At 44.0% G+C, this 16136-nt stretch overlaps 1 protein-coding gene across 4 annotated transcripts in view; it reads right to left on the bottom strand.

Annotated features, from left to right (window-relative positions):
* The window catches only part of SENP5 (SUMO specific peptidase 5), a 48580-nt gene that overhangs the window by 6844 nt on the left and 25600 nt on the right, over positions 1–16136 (bottom strand). For all 4 annotated transcript variants that reach the window (XM_061637425.1, XM_061637426.1, XM_061637424.1 and 1 more), the window contains 2 exons: positions 5385–5522; positions 4352–4435 (listed from right to left, as the gene is read on the bottom strand). In XM_061637425.1, coding sequence (XP_061493409.1) covers positions 4352–4435; positions 5385–5522 — 222 coding nt within the window. The remainder of the gene's footprint in view (positions 1–4351; positions 4436–5384; positions 5523–16136) is intronic.

Below are 16136 nucleotides of genomic sequence, written 5' to 3'. Positions count from 1 at the left end.
ACGCTTGTCTGTGCTTCCACCAAGCGGTATGTAGGAGCGGTGAGGGCGGCGAAAAAACAACACTTCGCCGCCACTATTAAGGCATCTCTCTCCCGCCCAGCGGAGCTTTTTAGAGTCGTCCGGGGGCTACTCCATCTAGGCCTGCAGGACACTGTAGATACATCGGTGGCCTGCTGCAATGAGTTTGCTGAGCACTTCCAGCATAAGATCTTACGCATCCGTCGGGACCTAGACTCTCATTTTATAGCAGTTAACCCTAGTGAGGTGTCTGGAGCACAGTCTTATCATGTTTTGTTGGATGAGTTTCAGTCGGTTCAGTTCGAGGACGTGGACAAGGTGCTTGGACAGGTACGTGCAACCACTTCGGTACTAGATCCTTGCCCCTCTTGGCTAATAAAAACTAGCAAGGAGGGAACAGTTGGCTGGGCCAAGGAAGTGATAAATGCCTCCTTGCGAGAGGGAGTGGTCCCCGGTTGTCTGAAAGAGGCAGCAGTGAGACCACTCCTGAAAAAGCCTTCCCTGGACCCAGAGGATTTCAGCAGCTACAGACCAGTGGTGAACGTTCCATTCCTAGGCAAGATCTTGGAACGAGTGGTTGCTGACCAGCTCCAGGCGCTATTGGATGAAACCGATTATCTAGATCCATTTCAATCGGGTTTCAGGCCTGGTTTTGGCACTGAGACGGCCTTGGTTGCCCTGTTTGATGACCTATGCCGGGAGAGAGACAGAGGGAGTGTAACGCTGTTGATTCTCCTTGACCTCTCAGCAGCTTTTGATACCATCGACCATGGTATCCTTCTGGAGAGGCTTGCGGAGTTGGGAGTTGGAGGCACTGCGTGGCAGTGGTTCTGCTCCTACTTGGCGGGCCGTCTCCAGAAGATAGTGCTTGGGGAACATTGCTCGACACCATGGGCACCCCAATGTGGGGTCCCACAGGGTTCGGTTTTGTCTCCCATGCTTTTTAACATCTACATGAAGCCGTTGGGTGCGGTCATAAGGAGTTTTGGAGTGCGTTGTCACCAGTACGCTGATGACACGCAGCTCTACTTCTCCTTTTCATCCTCTTCAGGTGAGGCGGTCAATGTGCTGAACCATTGCCTGGACGCAACAATGGACTGGATGAGAACTAACAAACTGAGACTCAATCCTGATAAGACTGAGATGCTGTTGGTGGATGGTTTCTCCAATCAGATGGTGGATACATATCCTGTCCTGGATGGGGTTACACTCCCCCTAAAGGAACAGGTTCGTAGTCTGGGAGTCGTTCTAGACTCTTCCCTGTCACTTGAGGCTCATGTAGCCTCGGTGGCACGGAATGCGTTCTACCAACTTCGGTTGGTAGCCCAGCTATGTCCCTACCTGACTAAGGAGGATCTTACATCAGTAGTACATGCTCTGGTAACCTCACGTTTGGATTACTGGAATGCGCTCTACGTAGGGCTACCTCTGAAGACGGTTCGGAAGCTACAGCTGGTGCAAAATGCGGCGGCCAGACTGCTAACAAGAACGAAGCGATCGGACCATATAACACCTGTTCTGGCCCGCTTGCACTGGCTTCCAATACACTTCCGGGCCAGATTCAAAGTGTTGGTATTAACCTACAAAGCCTTATACGGCGCGGGACCACGATACCTGTCAGAACGCCTTGTCATGGCCCCGTCAGAGGACTCCTCAGATGAGGACGACTCGGGAGTAACAGCAGCAGACCCAGGAGCAGCAGGAGACACGGAGGAGCCTCCTGAGAATCCAGCTCCTTCTGCCCCTCAGCTGCAGAGCACCCCAGGGACAGCAGAGGCCCTGCAGCCAGACACAGACAGTGAACAGGATACTCCCCCCTCACCTGCAGAACGTAGACAGCAGAAGGTCAGGCAGAAGAGAGGCAGGCCTGTCTCCTTAAGGCCCAAACGCTGAGGGCTCACACCTGCTGTCCATCCTGCTCTTTATAAGGCACACCTTGGCTGCAGCTTGTTGCTGACTGCAACGTCAGGCGTGGCTTTGTGTAGACCTAGTTTCCCTGCAGCATCTCTTTGACTGACCTCCTTGGCAATTGATCCCGGACCTCCACTGACCTCGCTTCTGGACTTCTGACTCGGCAAGTACGCTTCGGATAGGCCTGGCAGATTTACAACCCGACTGCTGGCTAAGGACTTTCCTTCCCTGCCAAAGACCCAGGAATTTCCAGCCCCCCCTGACACTGCTGATGCAGTGTAGAGCTGACACGCCTCTCCCGTTATGAACCGGCTCGTACACTACGGTCTGCTACGAAGGCCCTCCTCCGGGTCCCGACCCATAGGGAGGCCCGGAGGGTGGTGACAAGATCAAGGGCCTTCTCAGTGGTGGCCCCCGAACTATGGAATAGTCTCCCCAAGGAGGTGCACTTGGCGCCGACCCTATCATCCTTTCGGCGCCAAGTTAAAACCTTTCTCTTCTCCGAGGCATTTTAATTTTTTGTTAATGATGGTAATGTTTGTAATTTGATCTTAGTTATGCAGTTTTTAGATTGTGAAATTTGATTTTAGATTGTGATGCTTTTGTATTTTCCTGTATTTTATTGTATTTATGTTCACCGCCCAGAGAGCTATTGCTAGTCAGGCGGTATATACGTTTTAAAAATAAATAAATAAATAAATCACTGCCAGACAACACCTGATTGTAAATGGCTGTCGTGCTGGAGTAATGTGGCCATCTTGAGAGCTCTTGGAAGGGGTGGGCAGTTTCCCCCGCTTTTAAAACCATCCGTTCAATGTAGGATTCCCCGATCCACCCAGCCTCCTCAAGAAGGTGTCCCTTTATTAGTCATACTATACACTGTTGGCTACTAACTCAACCCTGGCTAAGCCACGAATCCAGAGAGGTCCTGAACAAAGAATACTGTCCAACTCTTGTCCCCCAACTCCACCACCACCTCATGTATTTGACTGAAGTAGGTTAAGAACAATTATCATCATCATCACCACCACCACAATTTACTACCCGCCCTTCGCCCAGAGATTGCAGGGCGGGCTACAACAATGTTAAAACATGTAATTGCAACAGTTAAAAACAACCTAAACAGAAAATAGGGTGGGTCCTAAAAATCTCAGGTGTCAACAGCCAGAGTAAAGAGGTATATTAATGTTCAACAGCTGTCTGGCCATTTTGTACTAGTTGTTTTTGAAGTCTAGACATCAGCACTCTTGTTTGCATGATAGTTTAGTGTGACAGCAGAAAGATTTTTTTGCAAGGAGGAGGCCACAGCTTAGTGGTAGAGCATCTGTTTTGCATGCAGAAGGTCCTAGATTCAGTCCCTGACATCTCCCAGGTAGGGATGGCAAGAGAACCCTTGTCTGAAATGCTGGAGAATTGCTGCTGGTCAGTGTAAACAATACTCAGCTAGATGGACCAATGGTTTGACTCCGTAGAAGGCAGCTTCCTATGTTATTTGTTGCCTGATGATTTCATAGAATCCTGGCTCAGACACTATGTTTTTAAATCAGGCCTTAACTTTCCAATGGAGAATTGCATCCTTCTGTCAACAGGTCTGTGTATGATAAATGACCATAAAACAATGTTGCAATCTGCTATGAATTAGCATAGATTAATCTGGCCTTAGATGAGCATGCAACATGGTTCCATCACAACTCAACCCTCTCCTTTAAATGCGTACTATTGCAAATGCCATTCATGTTTGGAAACAGAAATATTAGAACAGGATGGATACTCCTAAGACACTGTTACTGAAAGGGAAACGTATACACATTGATCCCAAAATCTGAATTGGCAAGGAGAATAAACTTCTAACACATTCCTTTTATATTTGCCAATCTGGAAGAATCTAGGCCAGGTTGCATTAGCTTGAGGTCTACCCACTTTTCTGTGCCAGCCCCAAAACACTTGCAGAATCATGTCCACAGAGGCAACTAGCTTGGCAACTGCTAAAGCCCCAGGAAGCCTCATCTACTGTCAGAGAACCTTCTCACACAGAAACAAGAGACATCACTGTACCGAAATCCTGCCCCACTCCAACACAGCACAATATCTTTCATGCATCCCATTATGACTGGGATGGAGAAATCTGTGGCCTCCCCATTGTTGCTGGACTCCATCTCCCATAATTCCTGATCATTGGCCGTGCTGGCTGGGGCTGAAGAGAGTTGGGAGACCCAAACATCTAGCAGGCCAGAGGTTCCCCCATCACTGTATTATGAGTTTGAGGTACATGATGCACGTGAAGAGTCTTTGTAGCAAACGTTCTCAGGGCTTTCTGGGAAAAGGTGGAATTACTCATGTTCACTATGACTTCCTGGGGATATTGCATTTTTTATCTTCTTTTACAAAGCCATTATTCTAAAAACACACACATGCTTCTTACTTTTGTAACAGCAGTCTGCCAACCCTGAAGGAAATCAGGATGATTCTTCTCTCTAGCTTCTGTCAGCAAGTATTTCCGTATGTTCTTTAAAGAGGGGGAAAATATGAATCAGTCATTTGAATTCTTCTATGGAAACCTCACAACTAAGTGCATCCCTGCAGAGGATACGTGTGGGGTATAGCGAAGAGGAGCCAGGGATTAATTCCCTAACTGGCCATGATTTGAGCTAAGGAGACAAGTTCCTAAAAACAATGGGGAGGCCCCAAGAGTCACTAGTTCTCAGCCAAATCTACCCAATAAAAGGTAAAATGAAATCAACCTTATGCACAGTGCCCTGTGGCCTTTATAGAAAGGAAGAGAATAAAATGTGGGGTAGATAAAAGACACAAACTGTTCTGTTTGGTACCTCTTTAGGGTGCATTTAGATAGAATGGACAGGAACTGTTGCTTTATCTACCTATCTATCTATGAATATAGGGTCTCAATGACTATGACCACGCAAAGGATTTCTGAATTGGAGCTAGAACATGGGCTCCATGATGAGGATGTGGATTAACACTGATTGCACTTTTCTTGCATAGAATGTACTGTGGGAGGAGTAGGCTTAAGCTATGTAAGTGTCTAGAGTTTGTGGCTGCAGCTGGGTTGCAAGAAGAAATTTTTTTTTGGTAGCGCCAAGGAAGCAGGTGGCCTTGTTTGGATAAGCTTCAAGACAAGGAAATCCTAAACAAACAAACCATATGGTGTCTGGCCTGGGATCCTAAAGACTGGAATGTCTCATTACCTGCCCAAAGATCACAGTCTAATCTAGTTGACAATTTCAAAACAAAATTGTGGATAGTTTCCACAATACCAAAAGTGTGTGTGTGAGAGAGAAAAAGATCCTCTTTCTTTCTGGCCAAAGAGTCCTGAAATTTGTAAATCGCAAAGTCCAAAGGTTGACCGAAAAATCAGATCCCAATGAAAGGAGGGACCAGGTCTTGTTTTAAGGATGAAGCATTTCATTAGAAGAATTATACCAAGTTCCTCTTACCTCTACGCAGAACTTAAAATGAATGCCTTGGGAGTCATAAAATGAAATAATTCGGTTAGGGAGATTCACAGTAATTAGGGACCAGTGGACTTCCAGATGAATAGGAATTAACAAGAGGGTCTTTTTGAAGAGGTCCACCTAATAAAGAATAAAGAATATCCATCACTAAAAAGTGCAGAACCATGAGCAATTAAATTATGGTCTGATAAAGCCCAACACAGAATAATCTCACCCAATCATAGTAAGGAGTGGCCTGGAAATATTTCTCCCTGAGGGATTCGCAGCCTGTTTCTTATGAGCCACATTCTTCATTCCCTTGTTTTAGGGGAAATCATTTGGAAATCATAAAACGAGAACCTAGCAATACAGGGGGTAATAACAGTCCCAAAATAGTTGTCACACTTTCTCATGCACATGTCTTGCCAAATTAAAATGTGATGTTGTCAGGATGTAAAAGTGTGCAAGTTGCATTACTCTGAGTCACAGTCATTTACTCCACCTGTAGGAGACTTGTAAGACCAGTGTCAGACAGACTGTCAGGCATCTAAGTTTAAATCCCCACCTGGGCAATCTTGGATCAGTCACCATACCTTACTTTACTCGACTGTTGTAAATTACAGAGACAAAAATAGTATACAAAAGGAAAGATAGTAAACAAAATGTGGTATAGTACACAAAATGGTGGCAGATCCTGGTTTCCAACAAACACAAATTAAGATTCCCACTAGCTCTTGAGACAGCAACGTTGACTAGGCAAGCACCACACAGATATTGATCCAGGCAACACTTTCCAAGTGTTGGAAACAAGCCCTCTGGCCCCACCCAAATGAAACCTCAGACACGAGTTCCTCACTGCGGAGTGTGCGTTTTGCCAAAGGCAACTGCTGCTTTGAGTACCCTTTGACTACAGATTCAACATCCATGAAAATAACCTTGTGCCAAGCGCTATAACAGAACCTAGAAACTAGCAGTGCACCTGGCCGAGCTATGAGACAGAGAGGGAGGGAGGATGCAATTGATACCCGAGGAGTAATGGGACCAGAGAAGGGGAGGTTAAGGCAAGGCCGAGGCTATTCAGAGAAGCTGTCAAGCCTCAATGGAGTTCGAAAGTGGGAGGAAGCAGCTGCTCCAGGCATAGGTATTAGCATAGCTGGAGGCCCAGAAACAAATAAGAGTCAGAGATGATCTCAAAGGGCTGGGGTTGAAGGGAAAGGAAGTCAGAGAACAGCCCATGCAAAAATGTGAGAGAGACCGGGGGAGAGGGGAGGAACAGAAGCAGAGCAGGCTTCAGACTGGTGCTTGGGTAGCATAGGCACGGCCAGCCATGGAACAAGTTTGCCACCTGGATCAAGTTTGCCTGGATCAATACCTGTGTGGTGCTTGCCTAGTCAACGCTGCTGCTCCCCAAGTTTCAACATGTGCTATGCCCCCTTCCTGCCACACGTGGTATGTGCTTTAGAGGCAATGGGTGTTAACATGATGCCAGAGAAAACATGAGGCAGCAGAAGCAAAGGGCAGGAGGAAAACATGAGGTCTCCTATGTGCAGTAGTGCTTGGAAGTGCTTACCTGCTCCACATAAACAGTTGCTATTTATACACACGACGTTTACGTGCCTTCCTAAAAGCACTTTACTCAAACGCAGCTTACGGTAAAGGGTTGCATCCCAACACCACCACAGAACACAAAGCACAAAACATGAAAAGGTTTATAGCAGCAAGCCAGGGCAGGAGAAAAATGGCTCAGATTTTGGTTAGTTAAGCAGTGCCACAGCCGGGGGGGGGAGCAATGCAGCAAGGCCTCCCCAGATATCCCAAGCTTGTGTCAGCTTCATAGAGATAGAGGCATTCCTGCAGATAGTAGCTGCAGTCTGCTTAGAGCTTCCACAGATAACTCCTTTATCAGGCCCAGAACCAAAGAGGCAGGCAGTGCAATAGGACAAGAACAGGATTCACATGTCCCCTTGCTTAGCCCCCCCTTACATGAGCTGCCATTATTGACAACAACAACTCAATTTATATCCCGCCCAGGGCAGCCATGTTCTGTACCAGCTGCAACTACCAAACAGAGTAAGCCATAATGTTGAGGACAGGGATGGGGAACCTGCAGCCCTCCAGTTGTTGTGCAACTCCAACTCCCATTGGCCCTAGCCAGCATGGCCAATTGTCAGGGCTGATGAGAGTTGCAGTCCAACAACATCTTGCAGCGCAGAACATAAGAAGAGCCTGATGGATCAGGCCAGTGGACCATCTAGTCCAGCAATCCCTCTAGTCCAGCATCCTGTTCACACAGTGGCCAACCAAATGCCTGCAAGCAGAACCTGAGGGCAAGAACATTCTCCCCTCCTGCAGTTTCCAGCAATTGGTTTTCAGAAGCATACTGCCTCTGACTGTGGAGGCAGAGAGTATACATTGACAGCCTTATCTTCCATGAAGATTTCCCATCCCTGGAGTTTGAGAGGTTCTTACCCTATGGAAACACCTGGACATAATTATGTACAGCCCAGGTGGTAGCCACACAGGTAGATTACACAAAAAAGCTAGGGTGGGGAACCTCTGGCCTGCAAGCCAAATTAGGCCCATGCGGCTGTTTTCAGCCAGCCATGTTCATCCATCGTGAACATGGGGCAGATAAAAACACAACTGTCAGGGAACAAGTTAGAGTGCTTGATACACTCCCAATTATTTATTTGCAGTGGGGACTGCATTCAGCACTCTGCAGCTGACGGCAAATCTAAATCTTGCTGCTTTCTGCAGGAGTCTGATGCACTCAGGAGTTCTGCTTGGAGCATAAAGGCTGACCCATGGACTACAACCCCCTTTGAGAACAATGTAACAGCATAGGACACTCCAACCGGATCTCTTGGGTAGTGCTTTGCTTCCAAAGACTGCTCCAAGCACTTGAGAGACAAGCAAAGGCACCTGGTTCACTTCACTCCTTTCTCCCACCGCTTGCAAGCCAGCTCCAATCCTACCACTGGATTAGTCCTGGTCTTCACAGGATGGCAAGTGGAAGAGAGTGCCATTTTTAATGTTTTCCCACCTAAAACAATGCCTACGTAGTTAAAAAAAATCTACTAGCACATCGGGGAAAAACTTTTTCACTCAGCCCTCTTTCTGCTCTGTTCGTTTTCTTTTTGCAATAAGTATTGAAAAAATATGATTTCCCCCTGCCTGCAATATAAGGTGGGGCAGTCCATTCTACTGCCTCGGTTTGCTCCTTATGTAGATTAAGCCTTGGAGCTTAGGCATTCACTTTGGGTTCCGTTTTTCTTCTTAGATGCAATTTATTCAATGCCATTTGCTTATTTAAACAGATGCTTAATTATTTTTTTTAAGAAGCACAACGGTTCCTGCCCTACATCCCTTCACGTTGAATTATTCAAAATCAATATTTTTTGACAAGTGTGCTATGAGATCGGCGCTGGGTTTTAAGCATGAAATTAGCATTTCTAAAAAGACAGCCTTCAACACGCAAACACAGCAGCACAATACAGTCAAAAGGCAACGAAGTAGTTCTGCATTCTGCATCTAACCCACGAGCAAAGATCTGGAAGGCAGATGGAGAGATAGAAACAGCCTCAGGCAAGCGATGAGGATGGCAGCTTAATGGATAGGACAAACATTTTTGCGTGGCAGGCTGCATGTGTTTAATACTTAATACTGTGAGCAGAAGTTGCTAAGGAATGCAAACGGGATGACTAGGACCCAGTATCTAGGTTATAATTGTATGCAGAAGACCAGTTATATCAAACCCAAAAGGTGTACAAGCAGAATCTGGTACTCAGCAGTGTACTTGTAAGTGGGTTACTAGCTCTCAAGCCTGCAGAATGAAGCCTCAAACAAGGAAGAGCAGGATCTAGTGAACAGGAAGCCTCAGTTCATAAGATTTCAGGGCAGGCAATGGGAACATGAAAGCACTGCACTGGCTGCCAGTGAGCTACCAAGACCAATTCAAGGTGTCAGCACTAGTATATTAAACTGTAAATGGCTTGGGAATAGAGTTTAATTTTTTTTTAAAAAAACCCAATTACGGTAGAATAGTCAACAGTGAGTTTACCAACATGAAAACAAAATTTTAATACTCCATAAGGTAAAATATGCACAACAAGCAAACATTAAGAAATGCACTGCTATATTCTGCCTATACACCAAATGCCAATTAAAACTCAGTGCTCCTTAAATGAATCAGCTAGACATGGCAAGCCCTGTTCAATGGCCCAAACCTTTGTCATCTAACACAAAAATGCAACCACAAATTCTATCAAACTTTAAAAAGCAGGGAAATGGGCAACTACAGTGAATGCACCAGGTGAGCAGGAGACTTAACATCCTCTCTGAGATATTGTACTGCCCTACAAATTTGTAAAAATGCAAATATCAGTGCCATTATTGCACAATTGTTTTTGGAGGGGTTTTTTTAGTGAAAATTATGCAAAGTGTTGCTGTAGTTCACATATTCACAGAAACAGAAGCAAAACAAAATGATTTACAATAGAAAACGTCACTAAAATTGCAAAGTAAATCAAACATTATTTAAAGTGACTATCTGAACTATATCAACTGTCTTAATATTGTTGCTTCCTCCCTGCTAAAACAGTATCAGCACATTTCTTGCTTCTGTTGTTTGGGTTGATTGCAGGTGTTGCCACCACTCCCCATATGCTCAGAGGCACATATTACCACATTCTTCCAAGCTATACAGGAAGTGGATTGGACTGTGAAAGACCAGCCCAAATTGTGTTTGCATTTTTATAAATTTGTAGGGCAGTACAATATCTCAGAAAGGAGGTCAGCTCTCCTGCTCCCCTGGTGCATTGACTACAGTTGCCCAATTTCCCTGCTTTTTAAAGGTTGATAGAAATATCTGTTGCCTATAGGTACGTTCTTAAACCTCAAGGCTGTTTTTGCCTATTAGTGAATTTGTTTCTTTGTCTAGTGCACAACTACCTCAGAAGCAGTTAATTTTCACCTAGATGTTGTACAACTGTGGGAGGATTTTCCATTGTGTTCACAATGAACTATAGCGCTATGTTAACTTGTGGCTGATAACACCGTAACAAAAATGGTAGGTGCATGCAGTTATGCTGCCCTAAGGCTTCTTAATGATTTTTCACGATTATTATTCTCATTTGGATTTTGCACTGGAGCTAGACATGAAAGGAGTAAGTACTATCTAGCCGTTGGGTAAGACTGGCTTTGTATATTGTTGTATATTCTTTTTACAGTTCAAGGAATTTATCTTTTTCATTTCCTGTGCAGGATTTAAATATATTGCATTTGGATAAGTTTTATACTTCCTCCAGTTATGAAGATTTTATCCTGAAGCCTGTCAGCGAAGTGATAAGATTGTTCAACATACTGTTTCCAAAGAGATTTTTACCACCACCCTGATCTGAGTACTAACCGCTCCCATTAGTTTGCATTTTTGTGTTACATTACAAATGTTTGGCCATTGAAGAGGACTTTATGTTGAAATACGTCTGGCCAATTCATTTAAGGAGCGTTCACATTTAATTGGCATTTGGCCTATAATAAGAATGTAGGAATGCATTTCTAAACATTTATTTGTGGTTTATATTTTATCTTAACAGATATTTAAAAAAACATGTTTGTAAACTCACATTTTACCTTAACTCTGTTTTTGTTGTTGTTGTTTGAAGCTATATTCTATGAAAGACAATGGAACTTTTTTCTGTATTTGTTTGGGAGCCAAGTACCTAAAAGAGCACCTTCCCCAGTATCAACCATCTCAGAGGACTTGTTGATAGTTCTGTCTCCAGGGCCTGCTTCCAGTTGGCAGTAACCTGTGACAGGGCTTTTTCAGTGGTGGTTCCCCATTTGTGGAATGCCCTCCCTGGTAAGTTGCATCTGCCTCTGTCATCATTGACTTTTAGGAGGAATCTGAAAACATTCCTGTTTACCCAGGCATTTGATGACTGAAGGAGACTGTTCCTGGCAGGAGGAAGGGGCAGGATATAAGTTCAAAAACAGATTGATAAATTTGATGGGAGGAGCCAAGCAACCCCCTCCACCCCCAATGCACATATCATCTCATGCAGCAGCAGCCCAGTGCCTGATATACCATCCAGTGACATCCTCAGTGGACTGCCATAGGCAAGTTGTCACTTCTCTACTTTTAGAGAACCTACTTCAGTTAAAATAACAGAGGTGCTATTCACATCAATCAATTAAGACGGCCTTTCCCACAATGAGGTTTAAGAGGAGGAAAAAATCAGATACAAACTAGAGAGATGCAATGACTATAAAGTTCTGGGCTTGGATATAGGAAGCCTTAATTCAAAACCCGGATAAGCCTTGCATGCTCATTCTCACACTGTACTTAATCCACCTCTAGAGGGTTAAGCTAAAAGATTACCTGTGCTCCTTGTAGGAGAAACAGAGTAATATTTTAGTACTTATTTAGTGATTTCAAAAGTTCACATGCATTATTTTGCGCAGTCCTTACAACCACTCTGTAGGGCGGGTCAATATTATCTTCATACTGCAAATGGGTCGCATGGGTTGAGAGACAGCGGGTTGCCGAAGGCTAGGTAGCAAATTTACTGCAGAGATGAAATTTCAATTGGGGGCTTCCCGATTCATAGCTCAGGTCTTAGCCACTTTGCTAGACAAGGAGCTTAACATTTTGTTATGAGCAGCAATCGAGAGTAATTTTATCATGAGAGTCAAAATCAGATACTCTTATGCTGGGGTAAAAGAGGAAAGCAAATGCACCCCAAAGTTTAATTAAAATTCAGTCAGGTGAAACAGATGTTTGCAGCAGACTTCAAAATGCTGCACAAAGCATGAACAAAACAAAACCAGAGATCTAGTATGCAAGCTAAGTAACAAAATCCAATTTAGCTTCCCATTCCAAGTAACAGAACAGTAGACTTCAATTTATGAAGCCCCGTTTTAAATGAATACTTACAAAAGAGGATTGAGCTTTTTAATCTCCAAAAGAATTTGAGTAAGGATGGCCCACACAAGCTACTGAGATCGCATTGTAGCACCTCTGCTTTTGGCAAAAATCAGCTGAACCTCAAAAAATGTTTGTGGACTCAGTCATAATTGCATTGCAGAGTGCAATGTTTTTAAAATCAAGGTGATTTCAAGTCAGATAAAAACAAAAAGGCTGATTTAAATCAAGATTCCAAATTATACTTCATGTATTTCCTAAACAAGGATAACGAGGCCATTTTCATTAATAAGTAAAAAGAATATCATGTACAGCACTTCATTTTTACAACTAAGCCTTGCCTCTGTTGCACTCTATATACATTTTGAACTCATTCCACTTTTACCTATAGAGGGAATTGCTTTTAAAATATTCTCATATAGGGCCTTTCTAATGAACAGAGACAGCCAGTATGGTATAGTGGTTACGGTGCTGGGAGACCAGGGTTTGAATCCCCACACAGCCATGAAGCTGACGGGGTGACCTTGGGCAGTCACTGCCTCTCAGCCTCAGAGGGAGCCAATGGTAAACCCTCTGAACACCGCTTACCATGAAAACCCTATTCACAGGGTCGCCATAAGTTGGGATCTACTTGAAGGCAGTCCATTTCCATTTTCAATGAACAGAAGCCATGACAGCTATGAGGCTAAGTATGGGAATACAAGAACCCTGAACACACAACAGTTTTGCCTTTCCTTTCCAGGGTTGACCCTTTCTGCTTCACTCGGCCTTGGACCAGCCCCCCCCACACACACACACAAAGTGCCAAACAGAAATGATGGCTTCTGAAGACTCATCTTTTTTATGCAAGCATTTGGTTAAATTTCTACCTCTTTATGCCATGGTACTGATATTTTTCAGGATTTTATGTATTCGTTTATGTATGGTTTTATGTATATTTTGTATTTTAAAATCTATATAATCCACCTTGGGATTATTATTATTATTATTGCCCATGGTCGATAGGTTGAAGTATGGCCTAAGAGCTACAGGGCAGATTAGAGCAGCCTTACTTTCATAAGGTTAAAATAAAGCACCTGTGCTTGGAAGAAAGGGAAGGACTATAGCTTAGTGGTAGAGCTTCTGCCTTCATGCAGAAGGCTCTAGGTTCAATTCCTGGCAGCATCTCCAGGTAGGGCTTTAAGAGACTCCTGCCTGAAACCCTGGAGAGTTGCTGCCAGTCAGTGCAGACAATACTGAGCTGGATGGACCGATGGCCTGACTCAATATAAGGCAGCTTCCTATGGCTGCAACATATTCGAGAAGTGGGACCTGCCAATAAAGAACATTGAACGCTCTTGTTCATATTGTCAGCCAACCATTTCATTCCCCCTCTTCCATTTCTTCCCTTTGCAGCGGTGAGCATTCCACATCTATTGAGCATGCTCAGTCCTTGCTGGATATTTTGGGGTCTCTTCCCACACACACCCCTTTTCAGGTCTTTCTTCCTAAAGACCGTGTACATTTACAAGCCTTACGTTTCCCCAAGCTTGCTTGTTGATGACGCCATTTTGGCTACCTAAAAGATAGTGAACACAATTCTCCATGTGACTTAGTACATCCCTTTGAGAAGGGATCAGATTTGTTCTTCATTTACACATGAACACTACTCTTCTGGTAAGTGCACTGCCTTGTTTCAGAGATTAACAGCAGGGCTAACATTGTTAATATTAATCTGAACATAAGACAGTTATTCTTCAAGAGATTTAGTATTTAAACATAAGATAAAAAATCTTTTTTAAAGGAGCCCATCTTTTTATTCACCTTGCAGTATTTCTAAAATTTCAGGATATGCCATAAAACAATGCATTAGAAATGGGAAATTCAGATGCATTTAAGAAGCACCTCAGTCTCCTTCAACCCTCTCCACAAACAAAGGCTATTTCAGTGTTCACCTAACATACACTGGAGAGTTTCAATCCAAACACTTCCCTACATAGTACCATATATAATTCATGGTGCTGGGCTGCTGAGTTTTTCACAGGTTGAAAAACAACAACAGCTAAGACTGTATTTTCCAAGGAGGCCATCTTCTCCCATTTTAAAGCTTGCTAGATCCTCTCTCCATCCCACCCACCCCATCTCTCTCACACAGACACACACAGGTGTATTTTAATGTCAGCTGGTAACAGGAAATATCTCCCATTACCCAGAAGGTGCTCCATATGATGATAAGACCATTTTCTCCAGCAAAAGTCTTGTGGGCGGGTTTATTCTGCATTATCAAGTTATTAACATTTGCTGTTTGTAGCTTGGAAGGATATTTTCACTAGGTCAGTGATGCTGGAACTTACTTTGCCTGTGGTGTGCAACACTGCTTAAGATTCTTGAACCACTTGCAGAAGCACTTCAAGCACAAAGATGCTTTGTTCACTTCCGCTTCTGGTACGTTAGTCTGCCATTGAACCTAGGACTGTCTTGTCACCACCCTCAGATCCCATGTACACAGTGGAAGACACATGCAAAAGCAAGCAAGCTCCCTAATTTTACAATGTGTATAAGGGGTGCCGCATTCCATTGTGCTTGCCACTGAGCATGGCTTAACCCTGTAAGTCTGTGCTTTACACATAATCTCAACTTGGGAGAGGAGGATTGTACTATATCAGGGGTGGGGAATCTTTTTCAGCCAAGAGCCACATTCCTCCATGGGCAACCTTCTGGGGGTTGCATCACTTATCTTTCTACAGCAAGGGTGTAGTTGTCCAGGGTCTCAGGGATCTTAGACCCTTTACTTTTTTGAGAGCAGGGTCCCTACGATTCCAGCATTCTACAAGCCAATCGGCATGAAAAGGGGAGTGTGTTGGTCACTGAAAAGAGTCTTCCAATATGTTTCCATGTCCTTTCCTGCTGATTGGAGCCAATGAGAATGAAAGGTCAACCACCAAGAAGACTCTTTTCAGCAGCTCACACTATCCCATTTCATGCTGATTGGCTCCTGTTGTGGGAGAAGGCTACAACTCAGTAGTCAAAAAGGGTATGTGTGGCTGTGACTATCATGAAGGCACCCTGCACTTCTAAATTTGCTACCACACTACTGTTCTACAGTAAGCAACATTCCAGCCATGCAAAAGTCAGAAAGAAAGAGGCATTATCACAGTTCAGGAACACATTCCAGCTAAGCAGAACTACTCAGGGCAGAATGCCCAGCAACAGAAAGACGGGCATGGCCTGGAAAGAGTTATGAAGGCCAGACAGAGAGACCCAGAGGGCCACATCTACAGATCTCATGTCCTCTTCCAGCCTTGCTTCTATGACCGAACAAGAATGTTGAGTTGCCAATGAAGCAAGGAGTTGACATTCACGCCCATATGTACCTGCCCGGGATTTAAGATCATCTGCCTCTGGTCTCCTCTGCATGCCTGGAGTGAAAGACGTTAGATGGACAGGCACGCGGGAGAGAGCTTTTTCAGATGTGGCCCTCAAGCTTTGGAACACCCTACCCCAAGAAGTCCGCTCTGCTCCCTCCCTGATGGTTTTCCAGAGACTCCTGAAAACGATCTTGTTCCGGAAAGCCTTTGGGAGGGACTGAAGGTAGATCCCAACAGTGATTTTATGATTTTATGCCTTCTACATTAAATTTTACCCTTGTAGTCCCCTTTAGTACCACTCCCTATTTATATGTATATATATGTGCGTGTATAGTATTTTATGTATTTTAATTTATTTTAATGTTTTTGTGATTTTATTGTTTACAATTTTATTATGTAAATGTTTGATTTTATTTTTGTAAGCAGCCCTGAGTGCCCTATTATAGGGCAGAAGGGCGGGATAGAAATTTTTTAAATAAATAAGTA

The sequence above is a fragment of the Rhineura floridana genome, chromosome 7 (assembly GCF_030035675.1).
Source record: "Rhineura floridana isolate rRhiFlo1 chromosome 7, rRhiFlo1.hap2, whole genome shotgun sequence".
NCBI classification, from domain to species: domain Eukaryota; kingdom Metazoa; phylum Chordata; class Lepidosauria; order Squamata; family Rhineuridae; genus Rhineura; species Rhineura floridana.
This window is presented reverse-complemented; position numbering and strand designations above follow the sequence as displayed.